The sequence below is a fragment of the Copadichromis virginalis genome, linkage group LG18, assembly GCF_057382275.1.
Source record: "Copadichromis virginalis isolate Kocher_CV1m ecotype Utaka linkage group LG18, C_Virginalis_male_GT1.1, whole genome shotgun sequence".
NCBI classification, from domain to species: domain Eukaryota; kingdom Metazoa; phylum Chordata; class Actinopteri; order Cichliformes; family Cichlidae; genus Copadichromis; species Copadichromis virginalis.
Window position 1 is genome coordinate 10,465,414 of NC_140635.1, and position 21,350 is coordinate 10,486,763.

The window sequence follows — 21,350 nt, forward strand, 5'->3', positions numbered from 1 at the left end:
AGTTTCAGGTTGGCCATTCTTGTATTTTGCTCGTTTGTGTTGTTGTGTTTGCACATCTCTGTTGCTTGTGGGGCTCGCACACAAGAATTTCACTCGCATGTGCTGTGCCAGTGTGCCTGCACATGTGATGTGACAATAAAAAAGTGATTTGATTTAAATGTACAGTTATCAAAAACATCTTGTAAGGGGGAAATCCATTTAAAATAAATCAGTAGTTGAATGAATTTAATGTAATGTAAGCCACTGAAGCTTTTAACCAATAAACAAAGCCTTTATTTTAGTTTGTTTTATTAAAGTGTTCAAAATCCTGTGGGATGAGCTTCTTTTCCTTTCAATGAAAGAGAGGGATTATATATTTCCCCCCGCTTTTTCTTCTTTTTTTTTTTTTTTTTTCTAACATCTGCCAGAATGTGTTCTGGGTAATAATGACAGTGCTTCCTTTTACAGGTAGAGGGCAGACTGTCAAAATGAGAACTTTGCACATTATAAAAGGAACCACATTTTCAATATTTAACAAGAATCGGGTCAGGTGTAACAGGTAACCATATAACAAACTTGACTGTGAATGTCACCCCCTTATTTTCAACTTGTAATGCCAACTAAGGAGCCAGTTCACTGTGTAGGCTTTTCCATTTTCATTCCTCATGACTCATCCTTGAGGTGCACATCAAATGTTCCCATTTCACTTCCTTCTGCAGACACCATAGCGTATTAAAAACACGACAAAGATGGCCCAACTCACACACTTCATTTGTGTTCATAAAAGGACCTTTTTATTTTATCGTTTCCCACAGATACACAGCGTACTGCTGTTCATTTTCCATTATTCACGTCATACAAGTCAGGAGCGGGTTAACAGTACGGTTTTACAGCTCTAATAAAGCACACAGTACTGTGTTATTGATGCAGCAGTACTTACAACAAAAAGCTTTTAGTAGGATCAGTGATGAACAGGAATAGATAGCTGAGAAAGGATTTAAAGAGGTTTAACAGCACTGTGAGCAAACACATATATAACTGCTTCCATTTCTCATGCAAATAATTGTATCATTACTACAACAAAGTAAGAGTGGAAGTGTTTTCATTTTTTTTATCCTCTCAGCGGAACTGAAGTGGACTCACACGCAGACCAATCACGTCCTTGCCGATCTCCGTCGCCTAGAAAAAGAGGAAACATTAAAAATTAGTGGGTGGGGGGGGTGGTAGTTATAGCAGAGATGGGCATTTAAATAAATAAAAAGGAAAAGTGAAGGCAGCATATTTAATGATATAAAAATAGAAGCAGGAGCTTAGAAGTGGTTAATAAAATTTCTGCTACTTTGTCATGACAACCACATCTGAAGATTTGAAAAGGTTTCCACTCACTAAGCTGAAAGTGAACTTGACTGATAGTATTGCCTTTTTTCTTGCAAATCTTCAACAGATATTACTGTATTAATATTATTTATTAATAATTATTGTTATTATTATTAGCCCTTATTCCCTGACTGAAGAGAAAATACCTTCAAACATAAACAATTTACCAGGTGTTCTCATTAAAGATGGTTACAGTTTCAGATCTGAGTGATCAAGAAACTTGAGCATTCAGACCAAATGTTCTCTCCTTTACTAAATGATGGTCCCTAAAATTTTATATACACATTTGTTTGGTCTACCTGTGTGACCCTGCAGATCTGGCCTTTGTAAGGGGGGCAGTAGCAGGCTCCAGACAGAGGGCACTTCTCAACGGGGCGTCCGCGGTACAGGGGAACGTAAGAGGCAGCGCACAGGTCAAATGGATTGTGGGGGTCGTAGTTCAACTGGTGGGCGTCTGTCAAGTTCTTCTCACAGGCTGCCAAAATCTTGCGAGTCTAAAGAAGGAAATATTTTTGCAAAGGAGATGATGGCAAGAGAATGACACCAGCACAATAAAGGCCATCTAATAAAGACAATTATAAAATAAAAAAATAAGTTATGAGTGATGAACAACTAACCTGCTGTGCAACATCTGGCTTGGGCCCAAGTTCGAGGAGACGTCGTGCGAAGCCTGCAGCTGTCTTAAAGTTACGCAGTTTGAAGAAGAGGTTCAAAGCTGTGCGCAACACTAACACCATGTGGACTGGCTGGAGATTACAGTGGGTGAAGTAAGCAGCCATCTGCAAGGAAAACAAACATTTTTTTGAACATTTTCATCATGCTTTGGTGATTTTTTTGTGTGAATCAGTGAAAGCTTCATTGTGTTTTTTTTTTACCTCACACAACCTCTTCTGCTGTTCCAAAGTGTCTTTAGGCAGCTTCTTCCTCTCAGTCTCCATGGTCAGACCCACTATGTACTCTCTGCATATTGTAATCAGCTGCTGAGCCTAAAACACATACAACCCAGTTAAGTATCTGAGCACATATAAATGTGTATCAGCATGTCAACAAAATTAGTTTATCTGAAAGCCACAGGAGCCATGAGGATCATACAGGCAAGCTTATTAGGTCCATTACAAATGGATTTTAGAGATTAAACAGATCAGGTTCAAGGCATGCTTGTTGCTTACCTCTGCAATCTCCTGTTTGTTATCAACCACCAGCAGGGGTACAGACAGAAGGATGACTCTGAAGCGCTCAACGGCGTCCTCAAATCGTCCGGCTGTGGTCAGCTGGTAGCACTGCTGCAGGCGGGAGATGAGATCAGAGAGACGCAGGCCCACAGCAGGCAGCCCCTGCTTTGCCCCACAGTCCTGAGAAGAAAATCAAAGATAAAAAAAGTCATTTTCTATTTTGTGGAATCAATTAGAAACTATGAAGAAAAGGAGCAGATATATCAATAAAAAATACATCCACCAAATAGACAGCTGTACCTTCCAGTTCCTTTGTGGGTGCCCACGCAGGCAGGGCAGGGACGGCAGCCCCAGGTAAGATGTGCGTCCTCTGGACAGAGTCTGCATGAAAAGCGACTTATAGGGGCCAAAGTCCACAACTCCAACCTGGTCGTGGAGCAGCTATGGTAGAAACAAGCAACAGTAATTAACCATTTATGCCTTCCTTTTTAAACGATGATATATGTTATCAAAGGGAACCAAAAATAAATAAACTGTGTTGGAAAACACTATGAGCGGACCCTCATTGCAGTTTCAAAGGAGCCGGCCAGGATATGATCCACTGGCAGCTGGGAATTGTTGCACCACATCTGGGTTGGACTTGTGCCCTTGGTTGGTGGGACAAAGAAGCCGTCCTCTGTTCCTCCACCTGCACCAACTGGTACATCCTGTTGATTGGTGTAAAGATAGTATAAAGTACTCAGCTTTATGTTCTTTTCACATTTAATATGAGAATTTTTCTCTCTCTCACCAGCTCTGGAGGAAGATCCAGGTCTTCCTCAACATCCCATCCTCCTCCTTCCTCTTTCCCCAATCCTTCCTCTCCTAATCCTTCCGGAGCATCCACAAAGCCATCTGTGAAGAAGAGAGGGAAAGATACACATTTAATATTTTTAGGCTCAAGCAGTACACTGAAAGTTTGAAAAAAGAAAAGAAAAAAATAGAAAATGATTTGTTAAAATCAGTCGGAATTTACCTTCATCCAGCTGAAGCTCAGCATCATCTCCCCAGCCCTCGCCTCCTGAAGTATCCATGTCCAAGTCGGCAGCCATCTGACCAGCTTTCCCTACAACAGGTGAACAACAGGTGCCCATATTAAATCCCACACGTTTCTACAATTACTTCATCTTTGAATTCCTTTAAAAAAAGCAACACTGTTGCATATTAGAAAGATATTAAAAAAAACCAAAAAAAAACCAACCAGCTGTTTTAAAAGCAATCCAAGTCCAGGCAGAAAACTCAGCTCAGACCATGGACGTGAGTCTTTGGATATCTGGATCCAGATTGTATTGTGATATTTTCTTGAGATCATCAAAGGGATATCTCAGTTTTTCTTATTTAAATCTGGTATGTATTTGCAAAGATATGTCAAACATTATCCTATCTAGCAATGCTAAAGAATCGTTCCAAATATTCATCAGCTGATCACTTTCAGGTTGGGCCAAGTTGCACCTCTAATAAGGTTTTGCTCCATATGCAACTTTTGACTAACCTGCTAACAAACAGACAAAACCCAACCAATCACATAACCTTGTTCGGAATTAAGTATTAAGTGTCTCCATTCTTGGTTCCATTTGAACAAAGTTAACATGGATGAAACTTTAAAGTATTATGTTCCTTTTCAGTCCATCGTGGCTCTTGACTTACCCTTTGCTGCAATAGCTCCCTCAAAGAAGCCCTTTGAGACGGTGAGCAGAGGCCAGTTAGTGTCTAGAGGGTTGATGGGTGGAGGTGGCTGCAACAGCTGTGCATTAGGATCAACCTCTGGCACCTAAAAGTTACATAATAAACCATTTTTAAATTAAAATTAAGCAATAATTATGTTATTTATCAACATGAATTACTGTATTGTTAAAAAAAAAAATACATATTAGGTTCACTGCTTCTGCATGTTATTGTTTCCCATAATTTGTGTAGGAAGAATGTTTTGTGAACACACCGTCTCCTTTTCTGGGTCAAACGTCTCTTTTAGTGCCTCAGCCTCTTCATCCAACCCGTGTGTGGCTGCAGTCAGGTAGGCCAGAGACTCTGCAAGCATGCACACAAACAATTTTGCATGATAACTTGTCATTTTACTGCCATAAAGGCTGGCAAACAAAATACGACAGAATATGAGTGAATGTTGACAAATTAACTCACTTTGTCCACAGTTCTTCAATATTCTAACCCTTTCGCTGACGTCTCCCAGGTAGAGTGCTGCCTGGTAGTGACCGCTCATGTCCTTTCTGATCTCAGCTACACAGACAACACAGCCATTAGAAATACTGAAAGAGAACATACACACCTTTGCAACATGTAACATAAAGAATAGACATCCTCACTCACCAATCTTCATCATCTTGCGTAGCTTGGCCAAGTTACCAGTGATGAGGTAGAGGAAGGTGAGCTTGTCAAAGTTCTTGGTCCTCTGATAGCACATTTCCACGACCTGGTGGTGACCCTGCAGCAGTGCTGCCTCACCCAGACGCTCCCAGCAGCTGCGCTCATCCAGGGCTTTGGCTGCTTCCAGAGCCACCTGGAAGTACAGAGATGAGATTTTTAATTTTGCACACAGATCTCGGTCTCACTGTGATTTGATTAGAGCTCATCATGCACAAGACTTCCATCCTTATCTTAAAAAAATGATAGAATAGGTACAGCAGTCTTTGAGTACTGCTGCCAGCTCACCTCGATGTTCCCACACTCCAGAGCCAGGCTAAAGCGCGTCTTCTCATCTTTGACGAAGTGCAGTGCTACCTCGGGGTAGCCCTTCTTCTGCAGATAGGCAATGATGGACTGACCTACCAGTTTGGCATTGCGCACCATGTGGAGCACCTGAAGAGTAACAGGAATGATCTCAGAATTAGGAATCAAATGATTCCTGGCAAAAATGTAATGCTGTTTAATATGAAACTCAGATTATCACTGCACAGTTCTGGTGTTTAATCTCCTTAAATATACTCAGATTATCACTTCAAGGACACCACCCTTAAGAACCGACCTCATCATATTTGCGATTGACCAGGGCCAGTTTGAAGCGGTACTCTGTGGGGTCGATGGTGAGCACACGGGGCCTGCACTCCCTGTCCAGGCAATAAACGCTGTTGCCTCTCACGCGGGTCACATAGATGGGCAGGTCCAGGGTCCTGATGATGCCATGATCACTACAGGAACACAAAGAATATCCTAAGTTAGACATTTTACACTGAACTGATGCTTTCTAACTGTGAAAGATTTGAGCTTTTCTGTCCAGAGAATTTAAAGCAAACAAACTTGTATTTGTCTTTAAAACATAAAGTTGGAGCTTTGTTTTTGCTCAAATCTCTAACTATTCTAAGTCACTGCTGTGCTTATTTTAAAAGACATGTGGGAGCACAACACTATCAAAGAAAACAAGCACTAAGGCAACATTTTAGCTCACAACTTTCTCAGTGACAGCTTATTTTGTTGAAGCTCTACAGGTCTGTGTTAAGAAGTTTCTGTCCCCAGAGACTTGTGCCTGTGGGAATAAATTAACACTGCCTTTTCTAAGCAGCACATACCCAGACGTGAGGGCGTATTTGATGTGGTTGGAAGTGGTGTAGATAAAGACTCCGCTCTCATCCCAGGCTCCACTCTTCACTCTGATGTTCTCGTGAATGTTGCACAGACTTTCCAGTTTACGGTTGCAGATCATAATTGCTGAAGGGAAGGGAAGAAAAAAAAAAAGAGAAAAATCAGATTTAGAGCTTCCTTTGAGAACCAGCAGAGAAAACTTTCAGGTTTGAATATTTGTTGGTCAAATCTGCAGATATACATCTCATCCACTCACCGTGTTTAGCCAGCAGAGCCACGTGGCTGGTGTCTGCGCTCCACACCACGTACTTGACCTTAGAGATTTTCACGGTGGCCAGGGAGCGTTTCTGCTGCACGTCAAACAGCGTGACGCCATCGGCATCACGCAGCAGCAGTGAGCCTGTCCCGGCGTAGAAGATCTCCTCACAGCTCGGCACCTGGACTTTCTTCACAATTTCATTCTTCAGATTTTTAATCAGCAGCTGCAATGGAGAAATGAAGAAAGCACTGTGATGAATAATTATAGATTAGGACAAAAAGCAAAGTAAAAAGTTTTCTTCAAATATTGGCAGGCTTCACAAGTCACATAATGGACTCTTGATTGTTTCATTCGGAGATTAACGTGCCAGACTGCCTTTGATCGATCATTTGTAAAGAACAAATGATTTACTGATCAACACTTTCAGTTCTTTTTATAGAATTAACCAACTTTTCAAAAAATCTTTTAAAAAGGGATTTCCTATATATTTCACTGCTTTGTAAACTTTCATATGCACTTACAGAGTGCATACGGTCCAACACAGCAAATCTGTTCCTGGCCACCCAAACGGCTGTCAGACCAGAAGACCTTTTCCCCTCCGGTGCTGGAATTTAAAAAGAAAACGCAGCCTCTTGTTACTTCATTCAAGGAGATACAAACTGGAGGCATATAACATTCAATAAGTAAAGGGAAAAAAAAAAACAAATGTTTTTAGAGTGTGAGAAAAAACATAATTAAACTGTTGGGGTTTTTTTTGTTTTTTGTTTGTTTGTTTTTTTACCATCGGGGTTCTGAGAGTCACTTTCTTTGGGAATTGAGTACAGGTCATAGGTGCTGTTCTCCAGGTTGGTTGCTCTCTGCAGGAGGTAAAGAGCATTTCGATAAACAGATGCGAACCAACACACTTAACTGAGCAGTAAGAGATTAATGTGTGCGAGTGCATTTTCACTGAGAGATACTTACAGTGCAGAGCAGGACAGCATTCTCAGCGGGATTATAAGACATGCTGAACACTGGGAACTTAGACCCACTAAGTTAAGGAGAAGGTAAAACAGGTAAAATTGTTATTTTAAACTAGACAGATTTTCATTTAAAAACAAAAAACCCACGAACGACAAAAAACAAGCACTAGCCCATAATTTCTTAGACCAATTTCTTTTTGGTCTAAGAAAGGAATTCTAAGAAATTGCACTCAAAATGCTATCTCATGCACACCACACCTACCTGCGCAGCTGCATAACAGCCGTGTCTTTGCTGCTGTTGAAGTCCAGCTGGCGGAGGAAGCGATCCTTGACGTAGTAAAGCATGTTGCCATGTACGGCGTAGGCTGGACGTTCACGCTCCAGCTTGAACACAATCATACCACTGTCATGACCTTAAGGACACAAAACAAACCATTCGTCAGTGCAAATTTCACACGTACACACTGTATTTTTTCCCCTCCTCAGGAAATACATGCTAGACATTTCCTGTTATTAGGCCATGTGAACTTAAGAGAACCATTAAAATCTTCTTTTTTTTTTTTAATTTTCCCTGATATGCAAAGGATCAGCTTCAAAACTAACCAAACAACTACTTTGCAAATTGATGTTTGAACTGTTAATGTTCCTGTTTTGATCAGATCACTGTCAGCACTTACCTGCAGCAAACAGGTTGAGGTTTGGGTGGGCACCCAGCACCCAGAAGCGGTCGTGATCACGGCGGAAGGTCTGTACTCCGGTCCTTTTGGACATGTCCCACACCCGGATGCTCTTGTCCTCAGAGTTGGACAGAATGAGCTCCTGGCGTGGGTGGAAGATGGCACAAGACACGTTGTTGTAGTGCCCACGGCATGTATCGAGCTCCCATGCCTTGGACTCTGAACACAGGTGGGGGGAAAAACAAAAAAAAGGAGAGATAATTAAAGACAAAAAAGAAGCAGAAACATTTACAGCAGGAAACAATTAGTGAAGTAGTCAGCTTAATGAAATACCTACGTCTTGGCACATAACAGAAAAGTCAGGGGTTTTAGCTTCTGTGAACATCAACTTCTAACACTCATGTCAAGTCACTCACCATTCATCCTCCAGATCTTCACCTGCCTGTCATCAGCTCCAGACACAATGAGAGGCATGGTGGGGTGGAAGGCTGCCCAGTTGACCCCACGATCGTGACCCTGAACATAAACATAAGCTCAAGTCACACAGACAGCTGTCATAGCATGGCATCAATCTATATGAAACTAAACTGTGTTACTCTCCGTGAAGCCATTATAGTACCATTAAATAATTAATATATCACACAGAAACCATAAAATAGTACATTAAAACAAAACCCAAGCAATGTAGTTTTATTACCTATAACTGAATATTTCTGACCTTAAGTCATAATCACATACCCCTAAAAAAACCAAACAACCCACAGATTCAACTGCCAGCTCGGGCTAAAAGCTGGTGTTTTCCACAGACAGAACTGCATCATGGACTTTTTTGATGATTTGAAGAAACCTCATTAATGCTAATTAATCATTAAAAAACAAACAAACAGGAAATCCAAACAATATGTGAGCGGAAGACTACAAACTGACATTTCCCTGTAATGAGATACCAGGAACATATGAAGGCTCCCTCACTGGTAACCTTTAAAGGCTGATTCACTCAAATGACCACAACGTTTACAAAAGCTACAAAGTTGCTTCTCACCTCGAGGACGTGTTTAACAACAGCATCAGAGGCACCAAACAAATCAACACCAGAGATGCCGCGCACCTCTGTCTCCACAGCACCTGGAGACAGGTTCTTCTTCCTCAAACCTGGAACCATCAGAGAGCACCGCGTGCAAAGGGGGGAGCCATAACCAAATTAGACAGGGCACAATAGAGGATCGGAACATGGGAAAAACAAGATACACATTATTTAGATATCAAATTTGGAGAATCATCATTGGAGAAGAGAGGCCACAAAAGGGGGGTTTAAAAAACAGAGCGCACTTTTGTACTACTGAACACACACACAGGTTTGAAACACACCAACACAACCTCTGCTTTCTCATTGACTGCCAGCTTGAGTCTGGAAACAATCATTCCTGCAACAGTGCTTTGATTGGTTTAATTAATCATCAGATTACAGAAGAAACCGGAGTAACTTGTGATTTGGATGGATAGCAGAGCAAGGTAGCTGATTATTTCAGAGACTCAGCAAAATCAGGAAATGAAAAAAGATGGAGAAAACACAGCTTGTATTCATGATTCTTGCCTGTTAAAACAATGTGGTGAGCAGATAGTACAACAGCACAGAGAGAGATGACATGGGAAACAGAAATGACACTAGGAACCCATGTGCAGGTGTGGATGTTTCCAGGGAGAGCATGGGATAAGGAGGACACAGGGAGTGCGTGGACTTGGCTGATGGAGGTGGAGTGGGTGGTAGCTAGCATTGTAAAGGTGAGCCTCGATGGGGCGTTGAGTATCAGGACTATGAGTCTTGGAGTTTGCTTTCTTAAAGGCTCATGCACATTTCAGTCACAATGTTTAAATGACGTGCAGTTAGTATAGTCTGAAATGCCACAATTACTGGTTAGGAATGAGGATGACAACAATAAGTTGCAATGACTACAGGAAATATAAACCTGTAGTATATTTCATGTTATTTTTTTAATAGTAGAGCCAGTTGTGCAAATGTCATAGGTCATATAGAAATATGGGACAGCCAGAAAGTTTAAGTGTATAAAAAAGATTAACTCTTTTTTAACCAATTAATGTTTTTTGGATGCAAAAGCAGTATGGATTTTCTATATTGTGAGTATGAGTGCAAAGTGACCCCCTTAAAGCTAAACTTTAAACTTACTATGTATTTATCATAAAAAAAATGAAAACACATGCTGCAGTTAAGTCATGTGATAGACAAGTTAGGAAAAAAAAAAAAAGTACAAATGGATGCAACCATGCTCAAGTTAAATGACATAAACCCAGGATTGGTGAATGTTAGAACTTATGCATGTTCACATGAAAGGAAATGAAAGCAAATGAGTGCAGTTAATCTAAAGACAAGAAACAGGAGAAAGAAAAATGACAAGATTTTTACAGCATGCACAGGCACAGAAACACCTCTCCAATTATCCATCCATGTGGATTTTATCCTTTCACTGTGTATCTAACCCAGAGGTGGGCAACTCCAGGCCTCGAGGGCCGGTGTCCCTGCAGGTTTTAGATGTGTCCTTGAACCAACACAGCTGATTTAAATGGCTAAATTAGCTCCTCACCATGTCCTGAAGTTCTCCAGAGGCCTGGTAACGAACTAATCATGTGATACAGGTGTGTTGACCCAAGGTGAGATCTAAAACCTGCAATTGGGCCTGAAATTGCCCCGATCTAACCTGTAAGGCCTTTCTCCTTTCAGAGCTTTTATTTACAGTGTTGTATTAAAATAATAAAAAAATAGCACACCATAAATTTGTTCCACTGCATCTAACTCTCTTACCATCTATCAAAAGAGAGGTGTTTCTGCAAACAGCCCACAGAGTTTTATCCTCTACAAGTTAGAGAGGAAGAAGAGGTTTAGGACTTCACTTCGGTCCTGCTCCTGTTTTCTTCCTCCTCATCTGTACCACTCTGCTCCCAACCCCTCCCCCAAAACCCAGCCCGCTGTCCTCTGGTCGGCCATCCCCAGGCCCTCACCGGAGATATCCCACACTCGCACAGTCTGGTCCAAACTGCCCGACACCACCAGGTCCTCAGATGGGTGGAACTGGGCACACATCACGTAGTGATTATGGCCAGTCAGCACACTGCAGAGAAGAAAGAAATAGGAAACATAAGAAATCAGGGCAGACCACTCATTTTCATTATTGTAAATTTTAACAATTTTCATTCTTCTGTTTATTTAAAATCTCAATTAAACATCCTAACTATGTGCAAGTTGTGAGAAACAACAGTTTAAACTTTACACAGTGTCTTACCAGACACACGTCCTGGACTGCCAGTTCCAAATGCGAATCGTCTGATCATCTGAAGCACTCAGAATCCAGGGGTACTCCTACAGGCAAGGTGACAATTAATGTAATAACTTAAGTCTAAATTGTTCTAACATAAAATACAAAAACACCCAAAAACAGAAAGAAGTACTAATCCAGTGGGGTGACAATATAAAGGAAAACCCCTTAAAGACAAAGTGTTTACCATAATATGTAGTACTGTACTGAATCCCAGCTTTAGTGTTGTTTACATTTGTACAGTGCTCCACCATCACAAATACAACTAATGATTTCTATCTTGGACTTGGAGACAACATATCTTAAATGATGGGCTAAGATCTGGTGACTGGAAAAGCCATAACATACAAGTTGCATAATTTAATCTAATCCAGATTGGTGGAGGCCATTCTGGAAGAGAGCACTTCACAGGATAAAAGGTGATAATTTTGTATACCTCCATTGATTTGGACAAGTAGTTCAAAATATGAGAGTCACTGTGGGAGTCAAAGGTTCAAGGTTTTCCTATAATTTGTCACTTGTCCATTTTCTATGTTAAAACGGCAGGACAACTCACATGGTGAAAGAAGGTGGTTCTGATGTAGTCAAGATGCCCAAGGAGGGTGAAGAGACAGCGCCTCAGCTTGTAGTTCCACACCTGTACACAACAAGAATATTTACTCAGCTCTCACCTAGGTTTCATATTACAGTAGTGCATTAAGACATGGCAGCACCTTTGACGTTTAGGCAAAATATTAGAAATCCTGAGTATGAGATACTGCCTCAAACCAAATAAATACAAAAATAAGCACTTGAACAACATTTATCCAGCTTCATGACATTTAATGAGAGTCTTGATGCCACAGCAGTCCCACCTTGATTTTGTAGTCATCTCCTCCAGACACAAACAGTGGCTGCTGCTTGTGGAAATCAATCCCTCTTACAGGCCCTGATGTGAGATACCACATTAAAATCACACCTCATTTCCATTAATAACACAGTTTGTAAGCTAAAGCAGCGTACTCCAGCTAAAACACCGTCTTACCGTCATGCTCATCGAATTTGTCAATAAGTGTACACATCCGATAGTCCCACAGCTGGATGACTCCGTTGTGCAAACTTGCAAGAACCCACGGCCGTTTGGGATGGAAGCTCAGGCCTGAAATGTAAAACAGCTCATCAGAGCTCTTACAGAAGAGGCTATTACACTTCAGACGACCAGCATCATCCTAATTTACAGCGGCTTTTTAAACATGCAAAGTGATGTTAGCCGGACAGCTAATTTACAGCGGCTTTTTAAACATGCAAAGTGATGTTAGCCGGACAGCTAAGGACACGTACAACTACTGTCCATTTATCGCTACATCTGAATAAGACATAATAAAGACAAATTAGTTACAGACAGTCGGAGAAAAAATCTATTTAAAAACAAGAATAAAGAGAGAATTCTGGCTGAATAATCAACCGAGGACGATAACGTCAACTAGCTAACGTTAGCTTCTTTGCTAATAAGTAGCTAGCAGACTCTTACCTTTGACACGGGCCGACTTCGTTTCAAATTTTGTTAACATCGTTACTGGTGAACCGCAAAGCTCTTCTTTTTAATGCTGAGACAAAACTCAGTCAGAGCAAATAATTAAAAAGGACGAAACTTGCAGATTGGTTGAATCAAGCAGCCTGACCACCTTCGCCCATTTAGTTGATTCTCCTTTTTCCTGACACGTAGTCCGTTTTGTCTTCCGGTTTTGAACAATAAAGTTTTGCGACGAAAATCTGACGCAGAAAGTTCCACGGCAGCGGCGCGTAGAAATGTAACCCATAGACAAGACATCCGCGACTAAATGCCGTCATAAAAAATCTAATCTGTAAATTGCTAAGCACTTCCTAGACGTACGAAATAAGTATACGGACTCGGATAAAGAGTCATTAGCTTCTTTAATAAAGCGGTAAAAATCTAAGAGACAAAGAGGTTATTCTTTAAAATGTCAATGTCATGAACTCGCAAATTGTATGAGATTAAAGTGACAAATTTACAATTAAAAGAACTTAATACGTATTGATCAATACATTGATTTGTTTTCTTCCTAAACAATTATAAAATTCCTTATTTCTAAAACCGACTGCAAGTAATAATTTGATGACGTCATCTGCTGCAGACACGATACGTGGCACGCGGGGGCGCCTGTAGTGTGAAGTAATGCATTTCCACTGGATTACAAAAAAACCCCCAAAAAGCAAAAAAAAAAAAAAAAAAAAAAATCAATAATCTAGGATTGCTACGAAAAGAAAGTGGACTTCTACACATTTTTTTCCTTTTTAAACGTCTCAAAATACAGTTGTGATCAGAAGTTTACACACACTTATTCATAGGCATGAATATCGTGATAATTTGGGGCTTTTAGTGATTTCTTCGACCTGTTCTTTTTCCAGGTTTGGCTGATAGGACATCATACATCTTTAATGACTTTAAAAAACAGTCAGAATAATTCTTACTGGATATTTGACAACTCTTATTGTCAGACTTGGTAGAATTCATTTATAGTGACTGGTTTCATAATCATAGTCTACAGATTTTGAGGTCAGGGCTTTGAGAAGGCCATTCCACTGTCCTGTTGGAAGATCCAACCATGTTTCAAGTTTCAAATGTGTAGCTGTTGATTTGAGGTAACATTAAAGAATTTAGAAGTAATTCTCTTTCTTCATTTTTCCATCCACTTTGTCCAGTGTACTCATACCATTAGCAGCAAAAAGCCCCAGAGTATGATACTATGATACTACTTTTGTCATGTTAAAGACATTGTGAAAGAAGCCATTAAAAGCCCCAAATTACAGTGACATGTTCAAAATGAGTGTATATGAATTTATTATTTATTAATTATTTATTACTTGAGGATTTAAATTTGAAAAATCCTTTTACTTCATTTACTGCAGAATTTCTCCAGTAATGCAGCATATTTTATAAAAGGACCACAGCTTTAGGATCATGACTACCGCATACACGAACTGAAGTGCAGTAAGCTTACAGTAAAACTTGTCTCTGAATGCAGTTGATTATGACACAATATTTCTACTCATGTTCCATAAGCAGTATGAAAGAAATGACAAAAATCACACCGGGAACAATTGCAGTATATCATTAGTTTTATTTTATATATTTACAGAAGAATAGTGTCAAAAAGGTTTTATTATCATCATTCTTTTTATTATTTTTAACGGTGCTGTGGGAAACATTTGCATCGGCCCTGAGAGTTGAGTCCCACCCCACACTGGGATGAAACCACAGGTCTCTGTGAACCTCTGCAGCAGAACTCCCCTCAGCTGATGTAAATCGCATCTCTTCTCAGCACATGGCTGACTGATTCCTTTCACAGAACCCTTTATTATACAGTCACTGATGGGCTGGTGCTCGTGTGATATCTAGATCTCTCTCTACAGTTACAGAAGTCAACTGTTGTCCGCTACACAAACCCGACAGCCACTGCCAGAAAGTGCCAACATCAGGTTGTTGATGTCTTACCCAATAGCGCATCTCCATGATTTAGTCACCTCTTTCTCTCTCCCTTTTATGTAACACAATGTGATGTTTACTACACTGTCTGTCGCCTTCTCTGGAACAAACATGACGCACTTTTATAGGGTTTATTTTCATGCCCTCAGGTGATTATTGTTCCCCAGCGGGAACCCCATACCAAAGGAAAACACCATTTTGCACATTGAAAACACTGGGAATCACAGGGAAGCACTTTGCACAGTAACTCTACACTATAATGATCACTTCAACCACAGCAAAGGCATCCAGGAATCATCAATCACTTCAAATCAATATTTTGGAATGAGGAATAGCGAATGGTCTTATTAAATTAGCTGGCTTAGTTTTAAGAGGTAAAGGAAATCTCTTATGAGAGCTCCACTCCTCTTTAGTTGTTTTAGTCTTTTAAATAACTAACAAATGTACACATTTTTCATAGTTTTCTAGCATGTTAACCATAAACTTTCTAAATTAAAGCTTTTATCTTAAGTGAAATGTTAGAAAACAATCACTTGGTGCCAACTAGGGATGTTATTGCAAATTCACACCATTTTAAAGCCGATCGTAGCTGAATAATAGATGAAATTTCACGTTCTAATGAAACCTAAAAACAACAACTTAAAGTCACTTTGAAAAGGCACCGTTTATACCCGTGAAGTGCTTTGATGTAAATTACCATAAGGTTGAACAGTATGTAAAAACAACACTGAGAAGGCCAGTGGTATTTTCTTCTTACAGAAACTCTGCTAAAATTAAAGAGTGAAGGAATTGTGGCAGCTGCTAATGAAAAGATGTCCAAATGTTCTTAGTTGTACCTTCTGTGATTTTTATGGAGAAGAATGTGTGTTTGTTGTTTGTGATTCCTTATGTTGCTTCTGTTTCCACACACTTTACTCTTTAGGGGGGAGAGCAGTGATGACGGATTAGTCACACTCCTGCCTGACATTTGCTTCTCATTCTGTCCCTCTCCCCCGCTGCTGACACACACAGTGACCCTTCGGCTCAAGTGCTTCAGATGGACACCACCACTCCCCTCATCACATGATGGAGCACTGCTCGGCTGACCCGGCCCCGGGGCCCCCAGGAAGATTGAGAGAGTCCATGTCAAAGTTAAAGCCAGGAGGCTGGAGAGGAAGAAAAAAAAAGAGGAAGAAGCCTATAAATATTTGTGCTCATTTCAAATCACATAAAATTCAGATTAAAACATCAACCGCAGTTCTGTTATGAAAGGGACAATCAAATGACAGCACATTTTCTTTCCCTGAAATCTTAGTGAGGTCAAACATACAATGGTGTTTTTACTTACCGCATCACCTGCTAGCTCTTTAGGTGGTTGTCCAAGGTCTTGCAGCTGTTGGTAAAAGAAACAGGATGAGTTACCAGTTTCACTCTACACATAAACTGCTTTTTTATGAGATAAGAGATAGTGCTGCATCACCTTTTGCATCAGGTCCATGATCCTCTCAAATGTGCTCTCTTTATCTGCTGCACCCTCTCCCTCTCTCTCAAAGAGCTTACAGATGTCTCCCATGATTTTGGCCTGCTGCTCATAGCGCTGGTAATCCTCTGGACTAAGGCTCGGTTTGTTGGTTTCCAGCCACTCTGGGTACTGCAAGAATGAAGTAGAGTTAATACAAATACTGAATGGGACACTGCAGAATATAATGTCTGCTATAAAACCAAAGGCACACCTTAGTAGTGATTTCCTTCAGAGATGGATAAAGAACCTCCTTAGAGAGAAGATTCTGCATGATAGACTGCATGATGGGCAGGATGTTTCCATCATCACCACCTCCTTCACCCTCCTCCAACCCTAGGCCTTCTAGTGCTTTGACAAGATCATCTCCAGCTAGTCCCGAAGACTGCAAAAAAACAATCAGACTATGAAGTTGCTCTCATTTGCAAAACCTTCATTATATTTGCTCAATTTCAGCTTGACCCACCTTCAGGTTGTCTGCATTTTTGGCCAGCCCCTGAAGGGTTTCTTTTAGACAGCAAGTGAATTCTTGTTGGGAGGCAGTGTCAGTACCTGCTCAGAATAAACAGAGTATTTTGTGTAAACTAACAAGCCAAAATAGGCAGAAGACTAGAAGTAAACTATAGTCAACACAAGCCTATATCTTACCAACTTTTCCCGCAGCCTCTGATAGCTTTTGAAAGTGTTGGAGAAGCTCCGGCTCCTCCTGAGCCAGCTCCGTCATGGCCTTCTCCCACTCCTCCTTAGCTTGGGCAGCCATGTCCCCTTCAAAGAGAGTCTCGAAGAGCTTACAGTCCTCTAGCAAAGGGGGCTGAGACAGGCAAAGAAGAGAAAACAAACAAAATCCCTTATATAGAAATAAGGAAAAACAGAGGAAGATGTTCTTCTTTTCAGTGCATCTGAATTGAAACAGTTTTGTTTTTTTATTCTAGACCCGACTCTAGCTTACAATGTTTTAAACTTGACATAAACCTGCAGCAGTCTTGCTTCCTAATAGTAAAAGAACCAACATTTGAAAGCTCAAAACTAAAATAACACTGACACTTTCTAGTTGCAGTTTTGGATAGAAAATTAACAGAAAAAGACAAAAGCACTGCTTTATCAGTCAAATATTGCCATCTGCAAATACTGATATTTACTGATATCAGGAAATAAGAAAGTTGCGATGTTTATCTGTTGTGTGACTTCAGTTTTTTGGTGGTGAAATGTTAAAAAAGTGATGAAGGACTGAAAAGACTTCAAATTGTGTCAGTTATTTCTTAAAATCAACATGTCCTAGATTCCCTAACATTAGGGGTAATAAATAAAAAAAAAAAAAAGAAAATGTATTGGTATTCACTATAAGCCAAACTTTTATTTAAAAATTTGCCACCGTGACACCACCATGGTTGGACTCAACTCTGATGGAGATGAGACAGCGTACAGGACGGATGTAGAGAACTTGTCCCTCTGGTGCTTAGAAAATAACCTGAAGCTGAACGTCCTTAAATCAAAAGAACTCATAATGGACTTCAGGAGGCACAGACAGGTCCATTCCCCTCTCATTAGAAATGGAGAACAAGTGGAATCTGTCTCCACCTTCCGGTTTCTGGGCACCCACATCTCAGCTGATCTCTCCTGGACCCACAACACCATCGCCCCGGTAAAGAAGGCCCAGCAGCGGCAGCACTTCCTCTGTGTCCTGAGGCAGAATAATTTGAACCGGAAGCTGCTGCTGGCCTTCCATTCCATTCTAAATATTATATTCTATTCTAAATTATTTCGCAAGCACCTTTTGTGCACCACTGCTGGCTGAGGACGAAGCGGCTGCAGGGTCGGGGGCTGGAGGGGCGGGCGCCTTGTCAAAATCATCCAACGCACCTGAAAGAAAGCGATGATATTAGAACCAATTCACTCAAAATGCTTTTAATGGTTTCATACTCACTGACAAATAATTATCCAGTTATTCTATTGCTATGGGATAACTGGATAACATATAATGCTGCAGCAATTTTTCTGAACTTTAAAATAGTCATTCTTGTTTTTAATCAACTCATTCTGTGTTCAAAATTTAAAAAAAAATTCATTATCAAAGAAATGAGCAAAAACATAATATATTCACATTTTAAAACACGAAAGCGGTGACTTTTTTTTTTTTTAAACTAACCAATTAATCAACAATCACTTCATTCTTCAAACACCAATTCTGGCCTTTAATTAGGAAAACAACAACCTGCTAAAGTTTAAACTGAGCATAAGAGTGGCAAAGACAGGTTATTTAAATAACTTAGAATATGGAATGGTTGTTCTGAAACTGCTGATTTACTGGGCTGTTCCCACACAACCATCACTGGGGTTTACAGAGAATGGTGTGAAAAGAGAAAAGATCCAGTGAGCAGCAGTTCTCTGGGTGAAAATGTCATGTTGATGTCAGAGGTCAGAGAATAGCCAGGAAGCTTCGAGCTGACAGGAAGGCAACATTAACTTAAATAACCACTCAATGCAACCAGTCAACATACAAAATATGCAAAATACATCAAACTTTGAAGTACATGGGCTATAGGGGCATAAGACAACGCCAGGTGAAATTCCTGCCAACGAAGAACTAATTTGAACATTAGAAGATTAGAAAAGGTTTGACTGGTCTGATGAGTCTTGATTTCTGCTGGAACATTTGGATGGAAGGGTCAGAATTTGGTGTACATAACACAATAATATGTTGTCTTATATAAGACAAATGATGACTTTAAACTGAAGGAAAAACATATAAAGCGGTTTGAAGATTTTTAGCCCTTTTCTGATTGTTTTATTATTGTTATGAATGTCTTTTATATTGAAAACCTACTGTTGAGAAAGTAAAACTGTAGATGATTTAGCCTTTATACATATTTGGAAAAATAAAACTGTTTAAATCCTAAGCTGGGTTGTTTTGAAAATTTGCCTTGAACAAAATATGTAGTTAAGGAAACTGACTCCGTGTTCTGTGCAGATACACGATGAAGGGCACAAACTGAACCCGGATAAAGTTATCTGACAGCAGAGACATTAAGCGATTCGTGCTGACGTTTCTTCTTGGACATTACTCCTGCAGACCCCGGCAGGAGCACCTGACGTTGAGCTAAGCCCTGACACGATGAAAGCACAACAACAACAAAAAAAGGACACAGCGACACCACGAAGCTGCACGAAAACCCCACTGCTGTGTTCAGAAATACACACACTGATAAAATATTAATGCCGACTCTTACTGTCCAATAATTCTTCCAGCTCTGCATCGTGCCCATCGGACGACCCTCCTGGTCCTGACGCCATGATGTTGCCTTCACCAACCCAGCGCGGAAACTGCCGCTTCTGCTGTAAAAATGTCGCAAACACCTCTACGTCACTCCTCCGAGTGAGCGCCGCCTCGTGGCCGGTTAAATAGTTTACTCTGGAGCAAAGTGTTGTTTAGTGTTCTGGAAAACACGCACACAAAAGCACAAATGTTTACATGATACTTCCTGTATTTTATTTGTGTTTGTATTAGAATTTATGTGAGTTTTTAAATGTTTTCTATTTAATTGTGTTCCCCTCCTTTTTGTCATTATCCCATCTTCACCTCATTGATCTTATTTGTCCATTGATCTTACAATGGACAAATTCTGTATCTGTAAATGTATACTCATTGATAAGAAACCACACTGATCTGTACATTTAGTCAGTTTAAAACTCGCACATATTAAACTACAGTTGTTTTATTTGAGAGTTCTGATAGAGAAGTATAGAGAAGATTAGAAGGACTTGGACTGTGAATCTAGCCAAAGTGTGTGATAGAATGAAGTCAGGAGTGGCAGAGAAGTGTGAGGGCGGTGCGGGACACGTGTGAGGACAGTGAGACAGTGGTGATGTATGCAGTTTAATTGATAGATGGGTTCAAGGTGGACAGGTTGGCAGATGAGGTCAGCCTGGAGTCTCTGTGGACGTCGACGTTGGTGGCTCATATTGTGATCTATATTGAGAGCAGGCAGCAGGTGGAAGAGAGCCTGGAGAGATGGAGGTTTGCAATGGAAAGAAGAAGAATGAAAATACGTAAAAGGCAAGATAGATTACATGTGTTTGAATGAGAGGGAGACAGGTGTAAGAGTGAAGCTGCAAGAAGCGGTGATAGTAAAGGTAGTTGATTTTAAATACGTTGCGTAAACCATCCAAAGTAATGGATGGTGCACACGAGAGGTGAAGAAGAGAGTGCAGGCAGAGAGGAGTGGGTGCAGCCAAGTATCAGGGGTGATGTATGATAGAAGGCCAGCAGCCAGAGTGAAATACAATTTTAAGGCTTACAAGATGACCTGCTATGATGACATCTTAGAGATCATGGCGCCATCACTGGAAATGGTTACATCAGAGGGGCAGCTCAGGTTGAATGGCTTGGAGACAAAGTTAGTAAGGAAAGGCTGAAATGGCTGGATCATGCAAAGAAGATGGATAGTAGATATACTGATATGCATACATTTGACAAAGGGTGTTGAAGATGGAGCTGCCAGACAGAAAGATTTATCAAGACATCACATATTTGCAAAAATGCTCCGAAGTTTTTGGAGACGTCCATTTTTTGTCATGCTTTGTGGCAGCTTTTGAACATCTGTGACATCTATTAATGTCAAATCTAGCCTTTATTTAACAACATAAGCAAACTCTATGTTACAATAATTGCACAGCCATTAAGGATCAAATCAGTTTCTGAAAAATGTTCTGTTTTTTCTCCCTCTGCTTGCATCTTACTGTCTTTGAGGCTCGGGACCAGCACTCCTGTTGTTGGACAGAAAGACATCAGTAAGTATTTTGGTTTTCCAATATATTAGCAACTGTCAGTGACATTTATATTAATCAGGCTGAACTTTAATCATACTTTAGATCAGCCTGTTTTACTTATTGTTTTATTTGTCCTGTGGTTTGGGGAAGTTGTTTCTTTACTGATCTTTTCCTGTCTTCTGTTATTAGACTTGAGATATGGCTGCACGATGCTGTTGCTGGTGACTCCAGTTAATTCTACAAGACATGCTGTGTAAGTAAACAAACAAC

At 40.4% G+C, this 21,350-nt stretch overlaps 2 protein-coding genes across 2 annotated transcripts; both read right to left on the bottom strand.

The window, feature by feature from the left end:
* Window positions 1–746: 746 nt before the first annotated feature.
* copa (COPI coat complex subunit alpha) lies at window positions 747–13,055 on the bottom strand. Its single transcript, XM_085438592.1, has 30 exons — window positions 12,839–13,055; window positions 12,353–12,466; window positions 12,183–12,256; window positions 11,885–11,965; window positions 11,296–11,372; window positions 11,015–11,124; window positions 9,042–9,151; window positions 8,416–8,515; window positions 8,000–8,218; window positions 7,585–7,735; window positions 7,324–7,390; window positions 7,142–7,217; window positions 6,882–6,964; window positions 6,358–6,583; window positions 6,089–6,227; window positions 5,548–5,710; window positions 5,235–5,381; window positions 4,893–5,082; window positions 4,707–4,802; window positions 4,507–4,595; window positions 4,215–4,338; window positions 3,544–3,633; window positions 3,319–3,422; window positions 3,089–3,235; window positions 2,829–2,969; window positions 2,526–2,708; window positions 2,232–2,342; window positions 1,974–2,135; window positions 1,656–1,850; window positions 747–1,158 (listed from the first exon to the last, which is right to left on the bottom strand). Exons 1-30 carry the CDS (start codon window positions 12,876–12,878, stop codon window positions 1,099–1,101), a joined length of 3,669 nt encoding a protein of 1,222 aa, XP_085294718.1. The 5' UTR covers window positions 12,879–13,055; the 3' UTR covers window positions 747–1,098.
* A 1,375-nt stretch (window positions 13,056–14,430) lies between these two features.
* Window positions 14,431–19,648, bottom strand: pex19 (peroxisomal biogenesis factor 19). The gene is made up of 8 exons (XM_085439603.1): window positions 19,541–19,648; window positions 18,085–18,173; window positions 16,962–17,124; window positions 16,780–16,865; window positions 16,528–16,698; window positions 16,275–16,445; window positions 16,143–16,187; window positions 14,431–15,960 (listed from the first exon to the last, which is right to left on the bottom strand). Exons 1-8 carry the CDS (start codon window positions 19,602–19,604, stop codon window positions 15,874–15,876), a joined length of 876 nt encoding a protein of 291 aa, XP_085295729.1. The 5' UTR covers window positions 19,605–19,648; the 3' UTR covers window positions 14,431–15,873.
* Between the last annotated feature and the right edge of the window lie 1,702 nt (window positions 19,649–21,350).

Bases quoted from the DNA above. Each gene is read 5' to 3' on its own strand.
- pex19 (XM_085439603.1), bottom strand. From the start codon at position 19,604: ATGGCGTCAGGACCAGGAGGGTCGTCCGATGGGCACGATGCAGAGCTG. The intron at 16,699-16,779 runs GTGGGTCAAGCT...GTTTTTTTGCAG, and splicing joins AAAATGCAGACAACCTGAAG to TCTTCGGGACTAGCTGGAGA. The intron at 15,961-16,142 runs GTAAGTAAAAAC...CTTCCTCTCCAG, and splicing joins AAGAGCTAGCAGGTGATGCG to CCTCCTGGCTTTAACTTTGA.
- copa (XM_085438592.1), bottom strand. From the start codon at position 12,878: ATGTTAACAAAATTTGAAACGAAGTCGGCCCGTGTCAAAG. The intron at 11,373-11,884 runs GTGAGTTGTCCT...CCTTGCCTGTAG, and splicing joins GAACCACCTTCTTTCACCAT to GAGTACCCCTGGATTCTGAG. The intron at 1,851-1,973 runs GTTAGTTGTTCA...TTCCTTCTTTAG, and splicing joins AGCCAGATGTTGCACAGCAG to ACTCGCAAGATTTTGGCAGC.